At 36.4% G+C, this 14,805-nt stretch overlaps 1 protein-coding gene across 4 annotated transcripts in view; it reads left to right on the forward strand.

Moving 5' to 3' along the window:
- Window positions 1-14,805, forward strand: part of ankib1 (ankyrin repeat and IBR domain containing 1) — a 37,406-nt gene that overhangs the window by 14,652 nt on the left and 7,949 nt on the right. For all 4 annotated transcript variants that reach the window (XM_023330252.1, XM_023330250.1, XM_005810784.3 and 1 more), the window contains 10 exons: window positions 538-682; window positions 1,189-1,355; window positions 2,005-2,093; window positions 2,951-3,081; window positions 7,163-7,297; window positions 8,209-8,295; window positions 8,809-8,875; window positions 10,011-10,156; window positions 11,333-11,511; window positions 11,629-11,680. In XM_023330252.1, coding sequence (XP_023186020.1) covers window positions 538-682; window positions 1,189-1,355; window positions 2,005-2,093; window positions 2,951-3,081; window positions 7,163-7,297; window positions 8,209-8,295; window positions 8,809-8,875; window positions 10,011-10,156; window positions 11,333-11,511; window positions 11,629-11,680 — 1,198 coding nt within the window. The remainder of the gene's footprint in view (window positions 1-537; window positions 683-1,188; window positions 1,356-2,004; window positions 2,094-2,950; window positions 3,082-7,162; window positions 7,298-8,208; window positions 8,296-8,808; window positions 8,876-10,010; window positions 10,157-11,332; window positions 11,512-11,628; window positions 11,681-14,805) is intronic.

The raw sequence follows: 14,805 nt of genomic DNA on the forward strand, positions 1-14,805 counted from the left end.
AACATACCAATAATATTGAAGCATTATTTTGTGATTCATTTATTCTAAATCACTTTGTTTAAGCTGGGCTGCTGTTGCAGAGCAGCATAAGAGGGAAAATCCTGCTATGAACTGCAGTGTTTCTGTGGACATTTTTTCAGGATAAATGTTAATTTTTATTTAATAAAAAATCTAATAAAATATAAAGATGCAAAAATGCAAATCCTCATTAATACTTCAGATTTTTTTCTCATCTGTGAGTTTCATCACAAAGGTTAAGCATTTCTTCTGTGTTCAGTGTAAACTCTGAAGAGTGAAACCTAGTTTTGCTCCTCTGTCAGTGTTTACTCTGATTATTGTGCAAATAAATAACTTCTGGTTGCTTCATATATTACAAACTATATGGAGAAATTGCATTTGTGTCAAAATTTGTTTTAATCTTTAAATTAAAATGTTAATCTTGAAGAATTGAAGGGGATGTTTTCTTGAAGTGAAGTTTTCATTAGTGTTTACATACATAAATCACTGATCTCTGTAAAACCTATGTCCTTTTGAAAGGTTTCTCAATCTAAAGATCCAAGAGGGCGAAGCGCACAACATTTTCTGTCCAGCCTATGATTGTTACCAGCTGGTGCCAGTAGAAGTCATCGAAAGCGTGGTCTCCAGAGAGATGGACAGGCGATACCTGCAGTTTGACATAAAGGTACATTTAGTTTATTAAGCATCTGTATTATTCATTCAGATGAACTCTGAGGAGAAAACCTCGGAGTTAAGGTCAAAATCTTGGAAACTGTTGTTAGTCTCAGACTGTATTTGTACTTCCACATTGATTTCTATAGATAAGTGTTTCTTCTCAGAAATGAGCTTTTATATATATTTCTTAAGAAGTGGCTCTCACAACTAAATAATAACTCTGTCCTCACCTGCCTACATGTGTATTTTAATCAATACCTGTCTGTCCTTAATTAAAAAAGGCTAAGATCTTCTATACAACCCAGAATAGATTAGAAATCTCTTCATTAGTGATAAAGTCATTCATAGGCCAAGATTAAGACTTTGTGCTCCCGAAATATGGCAGCATTTCAGAGTCTGTCTTAATCTTTAAGCTTGTACAGTTGTTTCATTCTCTTTAACCCCATCAGCTAAAGCACAAGGTTTTGTTGAACTGCTGACTAATTTAAATCTTCTTCTGTCTCTCCCTTTTTGAAGGCGTTTGTGGAAAACAATCCAGCAATACACTGGTGTCCTGTTGCAGGATGTGAGAGAGCAGTACGACTAAACGCTCAGGGCCCTGGAGCCTCCAATGCAGACCCTCTAAGCTTTCCCCTACTTCGGGCCCCGGCAGTAGACTGCGGCAAGGGCCACCTCTTCTGCTGGTCAGTAGATGAATAGTGCTGCTTTAGGTTTATACTGCTCATAAAATTGGCAAACTTTAGTTGGACTTTTTTGGCTTTTCAAAATTAGCTGAGGTATAATACTGGTGAAAGAAAAGTTTTTCTGTTTTAAGAGCACTTATTTTACATTGCTTTTCTCTTGTTGAGAAGATGGCTGTCTGTGAACTGAAGAAAACCTTAAGATAAGCTCATTAATTGCTAATTCTTTTTGAAAGTTTGGAGTTAGTTCTGTTTTTCATATTCATCACTGCCCTTGCATTTACCTTCTTGCCCACTGGTCTAACCTCTAGCCCACCATGATTAATCCTACCTACTTATAATGATAATAGCTTAGTGCACCTCGCTTCATTATAGCGTTCTTGAAAGTGGCTGGTGGGTACCCTCAGGAGTTTAATTGACAGCATTTGTTAGGGGAAACGGATCTAACATGGGTTCAGCTTTAGCCATTTCCATAACAAGGAGGGTGTAGAGATGAAATGCAGATTTAGCCGTCTGAAGGTGCATCAAGGCTTTTGCAGCATCTTTTTTTTAAGACCTTTCTTGTTTGAGTGCCTTGTTTTAGATTTTCTTTGTTTATTCACAATATAAACTGTGCTCTTCCTACTTTACATTTTTTATGTACTTTTATTAGGGAGTGTCGAGGAGAGGCACATGAACCCTGCGACTGTGACACATGGAAGCTGTGGCTTCAGAAGGTCACTGAAATGAAACCTGAAGAATGTGAGTATTTATAGCTGTTTTTGAACTTCCATTAGATTCCAGGCGTGTTGTGTTGTTTCAGTTTTAACAGCTCATACACAATTCTGACAGTCACATGTGGGTAATTTGTTCTCTTATTAAATTCTAAATGGTTGTACACAATAACTACGGAGTGTGTATAGTCTATTAATATGTTTTTTTAGCTTGTCCAATTAATCTCTGCTCTGGGAAACCTATTAGATTACTGGGTAGTACATTATTATTACAGAATAGTTGGTGTGTTATCGGTTAGATCGTTTTTTTGTCTGCGGAATAGTGATAGATTTGGGAATAAATTGCCTGGTACTTCTTCATAGTAATTACAAGCAATTTGGTAAACAAATTAAATTGCACCATTTTTGTGACAAATTATGAATTTAAAAGATTAACCCATGTATTGGAAAATTGGTGCAATGTCTAAGAGCAGTAATTGGACTGCAAGCAATGTAATAGATGATTTAAGATGACCCAAGTTGCTCCTGAGTGCCAGTTTTGTTGATCTGACAGGAGAAAAATAATGGCAATTATTTTGTTTTGGTGCCATCTCCTGTTCGATTTCCCCTGATTCTCTTTCATGCTGGCATTTCAAATGACAGATCAGAGATGCTTTGTTAATGGCCAATTACACTGTTCAAATGTGTGTATGTGTTGAGAGTGGGTGCATTGGCATCCTGGGAGATGTCTGTGAAATACCTGAGCAGCACACATTGCTCAAGCAGAGCAAGTTCCCATTGAGCTTAGTAGTTTGTATTGATGCTGGTGTAATAGTCATTCTCATTTGATCTCATTACGTTTTTATTTGTTGTGTTTACTCCTCCTCTCCCCCACTCCCATTGCAGTGGCTGGCGTAAGTGAAGCTTATGAGGATGCAGCGAATTGCTTGTGGTTGCTCTCCAATTCTAAACCCTGCCCCACCTGCAAGTCTCCAATACAGAAAAACGAGGGCTGCAATCACATGCAGTGTGCTAAGGTACGCTACAAAAGATGGTTTCCACAAACCTCTTACCAATGTGACATAAAACAGCATCTACTGAGCATGAGCATGAGTTCTGTTTTCCTTTTGAGTTTTACAAGTAGCTAAGAAGTTCTTTATACTGCGTGTGTTTTTTTTTTCTTTATACATGGCCAAAATTAAGGGATCAAACAGAAATTATTCAGAATTTCATCTTAGCATGACTGCTTGAAAAAAATTGAAAGCAATTTGATACATTTGGATCAACCTAACAATGATCCAAACTTAATCAAAACTGGAATATAACTGGATTTAGCAGGATAAAGCTGATTAACATGAACCTCCTGGAGTACAACTGGATTGGAGACATTTAACTGAATATTAACATTTAACTGACATATATTAACCGAATATTAAAGGGCATGTATGCAAATATTTGAGCTTTTAGGTATTATTTTGTGCATTTAATTCCTGTTTTTAAAATTCATTGAAGTAAGGTTGTGCAGTAAATTGCAAATATATCATCTTGACAATATCAGTCGGTCCAATATTCACATCGTAAATGACTGGAGTGCATTTGCAACACGTCGCCTAATATGTTCCAACTGTTATGAACTTGCATTTTACATGTTACTAATGTAACATTTAACCAGTTGGCGTTTCACGGTAGTAGACGCTCACACCAAATAGAAATGACATTGTTCAAAATGCTAAAGGTCACACAGCGTAGGAAACGCAGATGAGATGGGGAAAGAAGGAGATAATGAAGATCTGATATAGGCATTGCAAGATTTTGCAGCTCTACATTAGAATTGTGTATTTTATTATCAACTGAAAAACGAACATCATAAATGACCTGATGAAGAAGATAATGAGCGGATGTAAATCTCCAAAATCTTAAGATTATATTCAGAAAACAATTTAGTCTGAATAGATAATTCATAAGCTACCACTAAAGCAATTTGACATCTCATATCCTGACACACTTCTTCCTGTTCCTGCAAATTTAGGATCCCTTTAAGCTCTAAGTGGATTATTGTTCAATACCAATACATTTAATTTTTGCTTTGATGTTTTATTTATACCATCCAGGTACATTTTTCTGAGTTTTTGCTGTTTTTCAATTATACGATTATTTCCAAGCAATGTGTTTAAGACATGAGAAGGATTATTTAATCTTACAGAGCAAATAATTTACCTTTTTTAACATTTGGAGAAAAAAAAACCCCACTGTAACAAAACCTTATGTAAAAAAGAGCTTTGGAGTTGCAGACTAAATACCTTTGACTCTGCTGAACACCTATCGTGATTCTGAAGTGTCGAACATCTTTTGAAGTCTCTTGATCCATTTTCGCACACACGGACTCCATCCCTGAAACTGTTGAGATGTTCCAGAGGGGCAAGATGTGAGAATACTACATTTCCTTTGATCCCCTTGAGAAGTCAAGTAATAACTCTGCAATGTTGCGATATCTGAAGGAGTCAGTGATTCATACTTTTTTCTTCATTTACATACATCTTATTTGTATGCAGCTCAGCTTCTGCTTAGTGCTATTCTGGCTCGTCTGGTTTGGAGACACAAAAGATAAAACTACCAATGTGAATTATTAACTTTTCCCATCTCACAGCTCAACTTAATAACAAACGGCTACCTGCTGACTGTGAATCAACAGCCTGAAGAGGACTTCAGGTTTACATGTTTACAGAGAAAATGCTTCTTGGAAGTAACCAATTACACAAATAACAGGAAGAGGCTAGTGAAGGACCATCCACTCTGGCAATGACTGACGACTGTCTTGTATGTAGTCAAGGCTGAAGAACTGGTGAAAAGTGTTTGTCAGACAGATGATCAAAATAAAAATTCTTATTGCTAAGGCAACACATCTAGCTGAAGATAAATGATGGTTTGGGGGTGTTTTGATGCAGTTCCAGCTGATGATGCTTTTAATCACATTTCAAGGCATATTCAATCAACATGTTTATTACTCTGTCAAGTTGTGCTGTGTTTTACCTTCAGGAACTTATCTGAAAGGTTTCAGTGTTGTCAGGCTGGAGGACGGTGAACTCAATCCAAACTCTGCTGCACAACAAGACCTTTAAAAGAAGGATCGTGTTCTGTTAGTCATCTGACCTCCACCTTTTAAAAATGCTTTGGGATCAGCTTCACCAAAATGTTCAAATCCTTCAGCCAATAAATCTGTGGGAGGTTTTTGCCAACGTGCTTGCAAGTGTGAAGGAGAGACTGCTTCCTTTAAAACTCTCAGCTAGGATACTTTACAAAGCTTTGATCAGATTCAGGGTTTGCAACTTTAATATTTACACTGTTTAAACCAGTAATCTTACTTTGATATTGTCTCATTTTCAGAGAGACTTGTTTTTAACAAAAATACATGACAGCATGGTAAAAAGTATAAAATATGATTATAAAGACTATAATTCAGTTAAAAAAAATTTAATTTCCCTTTGGGATAAATAATGTTATTACTTATATATTCCAAGTTTCTTCAACAAGTCATCATAAATGGTGATTCTGTGGGCAGAAAGAATCTCTGGTTGCAGTCAGTCTTACTGCAAATCTTTAGAGAGCTCTGACTGAAGACTGTTGCTGTTTCCCTACAAGAAGCAAACTCCAGAGAAAACAGAGTAAGCCAACTAATGTAGCAAGCCAAGCTAAAGATATGTGCTTTATTTAAACTGTTAGAACATAAGAGTTTTAGGTTCTTCTTTGAAGAGTCTTTATTTTAAAAGATGACTTTATAGTTTTTAGGAGACATGTATTCACTTTGTAACATATTGGGTTTAAAAGATAAAAGCTGTTTAGAAATTTGATGGATTTTTTTCTATAAGCCAGATTTTGTGTTTTCCTGTTTTTTGCAGATAAGATTTTTTTTCCTCTTTTGCAAATTAATTTGTGCAACAAGAATGGCCTTCAACCAAGTGTTAGCTTTCATTTGTACTTTACACAGCTTGTGAAAATTGCACAAATGGGTGAAAATCTAAAGATTTGTTTTGTGTCTAAACTTTCAAGGTTTTTTGTTTCAAGTTTAGATTTATGAAGGGAAATTGTGATGGCAGTTTACCTGATAAGTCCAAACTACAATCAGTGCTATCACTGTTGCATGTTTCCCTAAAAGAAGCACACTGCAGTCATACTGGCGGGATGTTGCTTATTTTACTATGTGACAGTAATGTTGCTTCTTCCACTGGTTAAAGGGGCTGACTAGAGACTTGCGATTCACTTTGGTGAAATGGAGCTGCCTTCGCGAGCTGAAAGGCCATATGAGGCTGAGCCTCTTGACCCGTTATTACCTCGTAAAAAATGGTTTTAACCTCACTGCTGGGAAACATTGGAGACAGTGTTGCCAAGGAACTGCCATCTTCTTCCTTCTGTTCTTTCGTTGCACTTTTTTTCCCTCCCCTTTTGTCTGTCCATTTTACACCCTCTTTGTTTGTGTGTCTGTACTTCCATTTACCACCCCCTTCATCCTCCCCTCCCCCCCACTTCTTAGCTTTCGCATTGGTTTTTCTGAAGTGTCATGTAAGTGTAGCGTTACCAGGACAACACAGATGTCAGGCCTTTGTGTCGGCTAGCTTGTCACCCATAGAAGCACTTGTGACATGGAGAGAAATTACTTAGATGCAAACACGCTGCAGATTCAAGCACTTGATGCGTTTGTTATTCAGCAATGGCGATGGGACTGGTCGCTAATGTTGTCGGTGTGCCTTCTGGTGGCAGCAGACTGCAAGGAACTACGACATCCTAAGAGCTGCTTTTATGTTGTAAAACATAGATTTTCCGTTATCCTCTGTCTGTTAAGACAAATAAATGAGAAGCTTAGTTCAAGTAAATAATTTTACTTTCTGACTTAAACTCTTCCATTAGCTTATCTTTTATAACTGGTTGTAATTCAATTCATTTTCAAGGTTTTAAAGTGGTGGGGAAAAAAAATCAATAGTTAAATCAATTGAGCTGTATCTCAGTTTCTAATTTACCACAGGGTAGGGTAAGTGAATATTATTACTTTGCTCTCTAGTCTCAGGAGTAGCATCTAACTACAGCAGATGCTGTAAACGAGACATTGCTTTTCTGCTCCGCCAGTGTAAGTACGACTTCTGCTGGATCTGCCTGGAGGAGTGGAAAAAGCACAGCTCGTCAACTGGCGGCTACTACCGCTGCACCCGTTACGAAGTCATCCAGCAGGTGGTGGAACAGTCGAAGGAAATGACAGAAGAGGTACATACAGTCACACTGGAATTGGATTCTGTTATATAAGAGTTGTATGTTATTTGCAGTGATTCCATCCCAGTAAGATGTACTGTCTTAAATAAGATTTCACAGCCATGTGTGACAACAGGGAGCAGACACGGTTGCGTGACGGCAGCTGTTATTTGAGTAGCCCCCTGTTGCGATGATGTAAAATAAATATTTCGCAGGCAGCCAAGCTTCTTCTCCGTTTATTTCCGTTTATTAGTTTTTTGTTTTTTTTCCTTCATGAAAGCATTAAACTGTAGAACAACTCAGTATTTAATTTGATTCTTATAAAAAAATGGAGAGAAGGTACTGCTTGCACTGTTATGGTAAAAAGAACTAGAAAGGGGATTATTAGAAGGCAAATATATGTGCAATTGATATTGTTCATACATTTCGTCCAAGCACTCAATAAACTATGCCAGCAAAGGCAGTGTTTTGTTGAATTATATTGACAAGAAGGCAATTGTAATACACTGGTAGGGTTTTTCTTAATCCTCTTATTTATGAAACAGAAAGAAATATGAACCTCATATTTTATTCATTAAGGGGTAGTCAAGAGCAGCTTTTGTTGGGAGAAAAACCTGTTGATTTAATCATTCAATACCTCATCAAAAACTTAAAGGAGTACTTTTTTTTTTGCTTAATAGTGTGAGCATAAAATCATTGAAAACACAAATTACACACGTTTCCCGTCACAAAATCTCCCTTCTCACAGGTGAAAAGAAGCTCATTCTTAGTCTCTGTTTGCATTTATTCCAATCATCAGTACAGATTTCTCCTTTGGCACGGCTTCCTTTGACTCCTCAGATGCAGGGTATTAACACTTTGCCTGTTAAGGAGAACAACATGTTCAGGAGTTTATTGACTGTGACTGTCTCGTCACGGTTTTGCAGGCAGAGAAGAAGCACAAGAGCTTTCAGGAACTTGATCGTTTTATGCACTACTACACACGCTTCAAGAACCATGAGCACAGCTATCAGGTAAACTTTGCCTCCCTCTGTTGTTTCATTTGCATATTATACTGACAGGCATGCAGGCCAAGAAACCTTGGGGGAAACTTATCTCGCAGACAGGCATTCATTCTTAAGTCCTAATCTACAAAGGTTAAACCTTTTTGTATGAACCAACTAGCAGATGAAGTAATTAACTGTTCTTTTTTTTTTTGTTTTTTACAACTGCAACCTTGGTATTTGACATCTGACACCATGTTAACATCTTGACAAATCAGTGTACACAGGTCATTGTAATAAATGTTGCAGTAGAAGCTTTTCTTTATTGTCCTAAAAGCATAAAGAAGGAGGGACTTTTCAGGAAACAGTGACTGGTTGTCATTTTATGGCTGATTGGCATATCAAGTCTATAAATCAATCTTATTACAGAAGTCACCTCTTCTCTGCACTGTTCTGTTTAACTTCATCTCTGTCCATTGTCTGGTGAGGCAAAGTTCTTAATGCTGTTTAACGCAACAATACAAACTTGTGTCTTCCTCGTAGCTCGAGCAGCGCCTGTTAAAAACAGCCAAAGAGAAGATGGAGCAGCTCAGTCGAGCCCTCAGTGGAAGTGAGTGTTCAGTCTACCATGACAGTGTAAATTTTTATTACATATTTATCTGCAAATTTGTCTCCATCTTTGGTGTTAAACATTTGTAAACTGGGACATGAAAGTAAAAATACCTAAGAAAGTTACTTAACTAGGTACATTTGTAGTATTTAGCAGGGTACACTGGGCTTCTGCACAGGTTTGAAAAGTACAGAGTTGGATTTTATGATTTTTTTTAACTTGGACTTTGCCATTTTCCAAATTCCAGCTCTAGAGCATAATGGAACACAACATAAATAGCCAGAAGCATTTACTGCTGATTTACTGCTAAATGCTATGTGTTAATAGGAAAAGCTCAAAATATCATCTGCTGCATATTAAGAAGATTCCAATGATGCAACAACTGATGCTTATTGCCACTATTTCACTGTTTGCTTATATTTACTTTGCAGATAATTGCACCCAAATTCCCTGTGAGCACTGCTGAATGTGTCAAACCTTACCACAGAGCCATGAGATTTGCTCAATTAACTAAAAGACAAACATTTCTTTTCATATATAGAATATAAGTTGAGCACAGTTTCTAGAAATCATCAAGACATATTTTAACCCAAATCTCTAAAAGATGTTTCTGGTTAGAAAATGTACTTTTTGTTCTAATACAAAGCAATTTAGTTTTATTATAATCTGATGCATGAAGTCATGTCATCCTCATAGTTACCCCCAGATAGTTGGAGATACGATCTCCAGTCATCATATTTACCGGCACTCATTAGTATGTTCTATTGTATAGATAAAGATTTGAATGATTATTAAATTCTAAACTCTAATTAAAGAGTGTGCCTCCTTGCATTTTTTGCTGTTTTTGTAGTGTAAAATGTAGAGTTTTTTTCCTTACAGAGCCCTCTTGGGAAAGAAATGTATTCAAATTAGACAATTAGTGTCAGCATAAAGTAAGAGAATTGAAATTCATAACACATAAAGGGCAGTGCACCTCTTGACACTACATATGTAACTTAAAAGAACAAAACCTGGAATTGATTTTGTAGAGGTGCTTTGTTTCTCGGATTTCTAAAACTAAAGTGAAATAATGTAGGTGGGATTAAAAGGACGCGCTAAATTGTGTTTTCTGACTCTTCCTACTTGTCTTGTTTAGGGGAAGGAGGCCCCCCTGATACTACGTTCATTGAAGATGCGGTCCTAGAGCTGCTTAAGACCCGCCGCATCCTAAAGTGCTCTTATCCTTATGGGTTCTTTCTAGAGCCCAAAAGCACAAAGAAGGAGATCTACGAGCTTATGCAGGTTTCAGAGCATCTTATTGAAAAGAAATACCAACTTCCACAGCAAGTCTATCTTACATGGGCCATTACAGATGGGGGGGCTAAAGACCTATAGCTCATGATCTTCCCCACATACCACCGTTAAACCAGCACATCTCATCTTTTGTTATTGGATGTATAAATACCAGTACTGACATAGAATCGGCTTTTCTAAAGTATTGCAGTTTGACTTGTACTACAAATGTCTGATTCTTGTAAACAATTAACCGGGTCTGAAGAAGTTTTGATCTTAACCATTTAATGTCCAACCATTTAATGTTGGACATTAAATGGTCGGCAGGAGAATGTTTCTATACCGCCACCATCTGATGTGTCAAATGTAGCATTAGGAGGGAGGGAACAAGGTTAAGTAGTGAAACTCCTGAAAAACTAGTTAGTTTGCAACCGTGCTAAGATTAATAAACTAAAATAACTTAAATGTGACGGTATATATTTTTTTTCTTTGGGAGTTTTGAAGCTGCTATAACAACTTCAAAACCCTTGTTCTAGCTATTCTCTTATTTGCTCTTAGTTATTTTTTAAAATCAGAATCAGCGATTCTGTAAAATAGGATTTTAATAATATTTAAAAAAAATAAATACAAAATTATTATGAATTTAACATTTTAAAGTTTTGTATCTTAATTCAGCAAGTGTTAGTAAAACAGCTAGTGTTAGTAAAACAGAAGTCTGTGTTTATTCTAAAAAAGTGTTCATTTCCACCTTCACTCTGATTTTTCCAAAACACTGCTAACCTTTTCAAATCCAACATGTTTCATGGTACAGAGTTTAGTCATAAAAACAAAACTGAGAACCTTCATTGTTCTCCAGCCTTCCTCAGATCTGGGGAAAATCTTGCTCTCTTACAACCTGAATCAGTTGGAGACATTTTTCAATGTCAGAGACACGTAAATAAATAGCTTCCTACATTTCACTGCTGGCTCTGAATTCATTTTGAGTACCTTCCTGGTTCTGAAAAGTGTTCCTTTTTAGTTTTCTATGTTTTGCACCAACCCGTTTACCAGAACGTTGTTGGAGTGACCTTGAGATGCATAGATATATTGAACTTTAAACTTTGTCTGCTTACATTTCCTAAGAACACTTATTTAACTTTCCTGGGAAACATTCTTTCAGCCAGCTCACCATCTTTTTGCTTCTAGACCGACTTGGAAATGGTGACTGAGGACTTGGCTCAGAAGGTCAACAGGCCCTACCTGCGAACTCCTCGCCACAAAATCATTCGTGCTGCATGTCTTGTACAGCAGAAGAGACAAGAGTTTCTGGCCTCGGTGGCAAGAGGAGTGGCCCCAAATGACTCTCCTGAAGCTCCCAGACGCAGGTAGAGTACAGAAAGGCAGATCACTAAATGCTTTAAATATTTTTATGTATTTTTATTATGTTTGTTGTGCATAATTATTTTATTAATAGATATAATTTTCTGTCTTTTTCCCAACAGTTTTGCAGGTGGAACATGGGACTGGGAATATTTAGGCTTTGCATCACCTGAGGTAAAGGAGTGTTTGTTTAAAATACCTTTGCTCAAGAATATACTTGTTTTACTAAACAACAAATTCAGCCAAATAATGTGTATTCCACTGATACATATAATTGAACATAGAACTGTTTATGTAATTTTCTTCATACACTGTTAAACCATGTACTGTGACAGTTCTCAACTGAGAAATTGTCATTTTTGTGGTTTCATTTCTTTTAAATGTAACCCTAGATACCCAGATGATTGGAAGAAATCTTTTGTCCTTTTGAAGTGACTTCTAATTATTGTAGTACATCTTAGCACTTGTTACCAAGTCGTGCGTGTCAAGACAAAACAAAAAGTACAGCACAGGAAAAGTTGTGACAAGAAATCACCGGCCACTTTTATCAATCAGTAATTACCATCCTCATGTCTTAGTTTGATGTATTGTATAAGTTTTATAATATTTTTGTCAATTTAGATATGCAAATCCTTTGTTTGGTCTGAACATATTCATTCTTGCTTTGAAAATGGCTGAACATACTTTATGGAAACCCGTCAAATACAAAACTTCAACATGCAAATCAACAAAATGTAAATTTTATTGGTTGCTTGACCTTAAAAACTTCTAGCAGAAGATGCAAACATTAGCCAATGTTTCATTTCGGCTGAAGTTGTAATGTGAAAAGGTCAATGGCTGATCTGCAAATTGATTATTTTGACCCTAATGAAAGGGCATGAAGTAACAAGGTTTAATAGGTGTAGTACACATTTTTTCCCAGTTCACGTATTTTCTTTTGTCATTCAAAGATTAATCACATCTTTTTAACATGTTCACATTTGTTTGAAATTGTCCATAGTAATGATGTTTGGCATTGTCTTATGATTTTCCAAACCTTAGTGTCTTCTTGATAGTAAGAAGGGCAGGTGAATGGTGTTTTGGAACCGACTGAAGTGTTAGGTCTGTGTTTGTTTGCTGGCAATTTCATCTTAAGAGGAGGCCTCTTCTGAACTGATCAGTTTCATGTCTCAAACACTTTAGTAGCTTGTTTTTCTTATCAGCTACTGGGTTGTTCAGGTTATCGTTAGTTGCTTGCTCAGAGGTCACTTTCAGAGTGGCTGTGCTTTTCTTTCTGTAGTTCTTGGGGAAGCTCTGTCTGTAGCAAATACGTTTCTCCAAAAAACAATTGGAGTTATGTAACCAGGCAGGAAGCTGACTAATCTGTTAGAATGATTTGGTTGCTACAATGCCAAGAAATGTACACACATTTTTTTAAAAGACTAGAAACAATTTTTGACATGTTTTTATTTTGTTGTTGTTGTTTTTTAATAGGAACAGGGATGTTTTTTTTATTCAAAAATGCTTTTCAGTTTTACATTGTTCTTGGTCTCCAGATGCAGGTTTCATTTCTTATGAGAAACTTCTTTGCGAATGAAAATATTCTTCAATTAAAAATGTTAGGGGTGGGACAGTATTGACTGAACACACTTAGCCCAGCACTCTTTATGAACTATGTCCATTGTGAGTGTTGAAGACAGCTGCGGTCCATCCAACTAGCCAAATACATTATTAAAATAAAAGGTAAATGTACAACATCTTAATTATTACACCCCACTAAATGCAATTTTGCACACTGATTTGTGGTAATGGTTTCAATTCCATATGCCAGATGAACAGACCTAACCTGCCACAAGCTACGTTATATTAGTCATTAAGGCTTTTCAGTAATCAAGCTCTTATTTTAGATTTCGGGTGGTAAAGCAACATGCTTCACTCTAATACCTATGATTTCTTAGAATAATTTATTTTTGATTTGAAGGTGCTTAATTTGCTTAATGTATTTGTATCACTACTCTGTTAATATCACAGCTAATGACAGTTAATAAATTGCTGATTTAGTTGATTACTGGAGCTCAAGACCTTCTTATGAAATTAAAACAAACATCTAAACCTTGTTCCCATTCCTGTTTAAAACATGTGCTTTGAAGCAGCACTGACAAACCATGACAGTCCAAAGATCCCCATTGCTTTCTGCACACTGAAGCAAGCCAGATGGCACGGTGTTCCCCTGTGCGCTCTTCAATGATTAAAAGTGTTACACTCATGCAAAAGCCTGAGTATATGTCTCTGGGTAATAGCACATTCATTACAGATATTTGTGGTCAACACTTGGAGTCATAAAACTATCAGTCTTGATTATCATCTTACAGTCTTTACCTGCACAGTTTTGGTTTACACTTGAGCTGTAGACTACTGAACGTTTTATAGATTGATAGTATGTAAAGATTTTGTCTTCATTTCTCTACAATTAAATGAATGGGAAAAAACAGATTGATTTTGATGATGGATCAGTTCTATTACATGACCTAAAAAACAGTTTCAGTGAAAAAGTAGTTACAAAGAATGATCCCCTCTGTCTAAACAGTGTCCATCACCAATACCTCAGAGTTATTCCCTCTCCACTGCACTGCAAGTGAAAAAGGTCAGCTGACAAAAGAATAAATGTCAAGAATTTTTCTCAGGTGCTTGTTAAAAACATATATTTCCCCTGCATGCTCAACAGAAGCTATAAATGCACATCCCTATGCAAATCTTAAAATATAAAATGATATTCCAGGATTTTTTATGTTGAATTTTCATGTGTTGATCACGTAGTTTTTTGTTTTCAGACTTAATAGAGAAATCTACTCCTTTATTACAATTCTGGTCTGAAGTTTACATACAGACAATATGGACATGATTTTTATATTGATTATATTCTCCATGTATTTATGAAACGTGTTTTTTCATGGTGGCCTTATAATGTACAACTTGGGGAAGTTTTGAAAATAAGGAGGTTTAAATTATTGTGCATTTCTCCGATCCACAGACAGCTAAAATCATACATTTACCCTGATTTGTATTCAAATGTCCCCTTAAATTGGTTTGTTTCCTCAGTTATGAAATATAGTAATATTTCCTCATAGGTTATGTGCTGATGAGGACAGGGCTCTGCGGAGGTTAAACAGGAACCTATTTTTTATTAAACCTTAATTTAACCAGATAAAAACCTGTTGAGGTCAAGATCTCTGTCATAATCAGGACCTGGCCAGGAAGTCATAATAGACAAATAAAAGACAAATGGGCAACAATAACAAAAATAAAAGTGGAATACCTAC

Source organism: Xiphophorus maculatus, chromosome 3 (genome assembly GCF_002775205.1).
Source record: "Xiphophorus maculatus strain JP 163 A chromosome 3, X_maculatus-5.0-male, whole genome shotgun sequence".
NCBI lineage: Eukaryota > Metazoa > Chordata > Actinopteri > Cyprinodontiformes > Poeciliidae > Xiphophorus > Xiphophorus maculatus.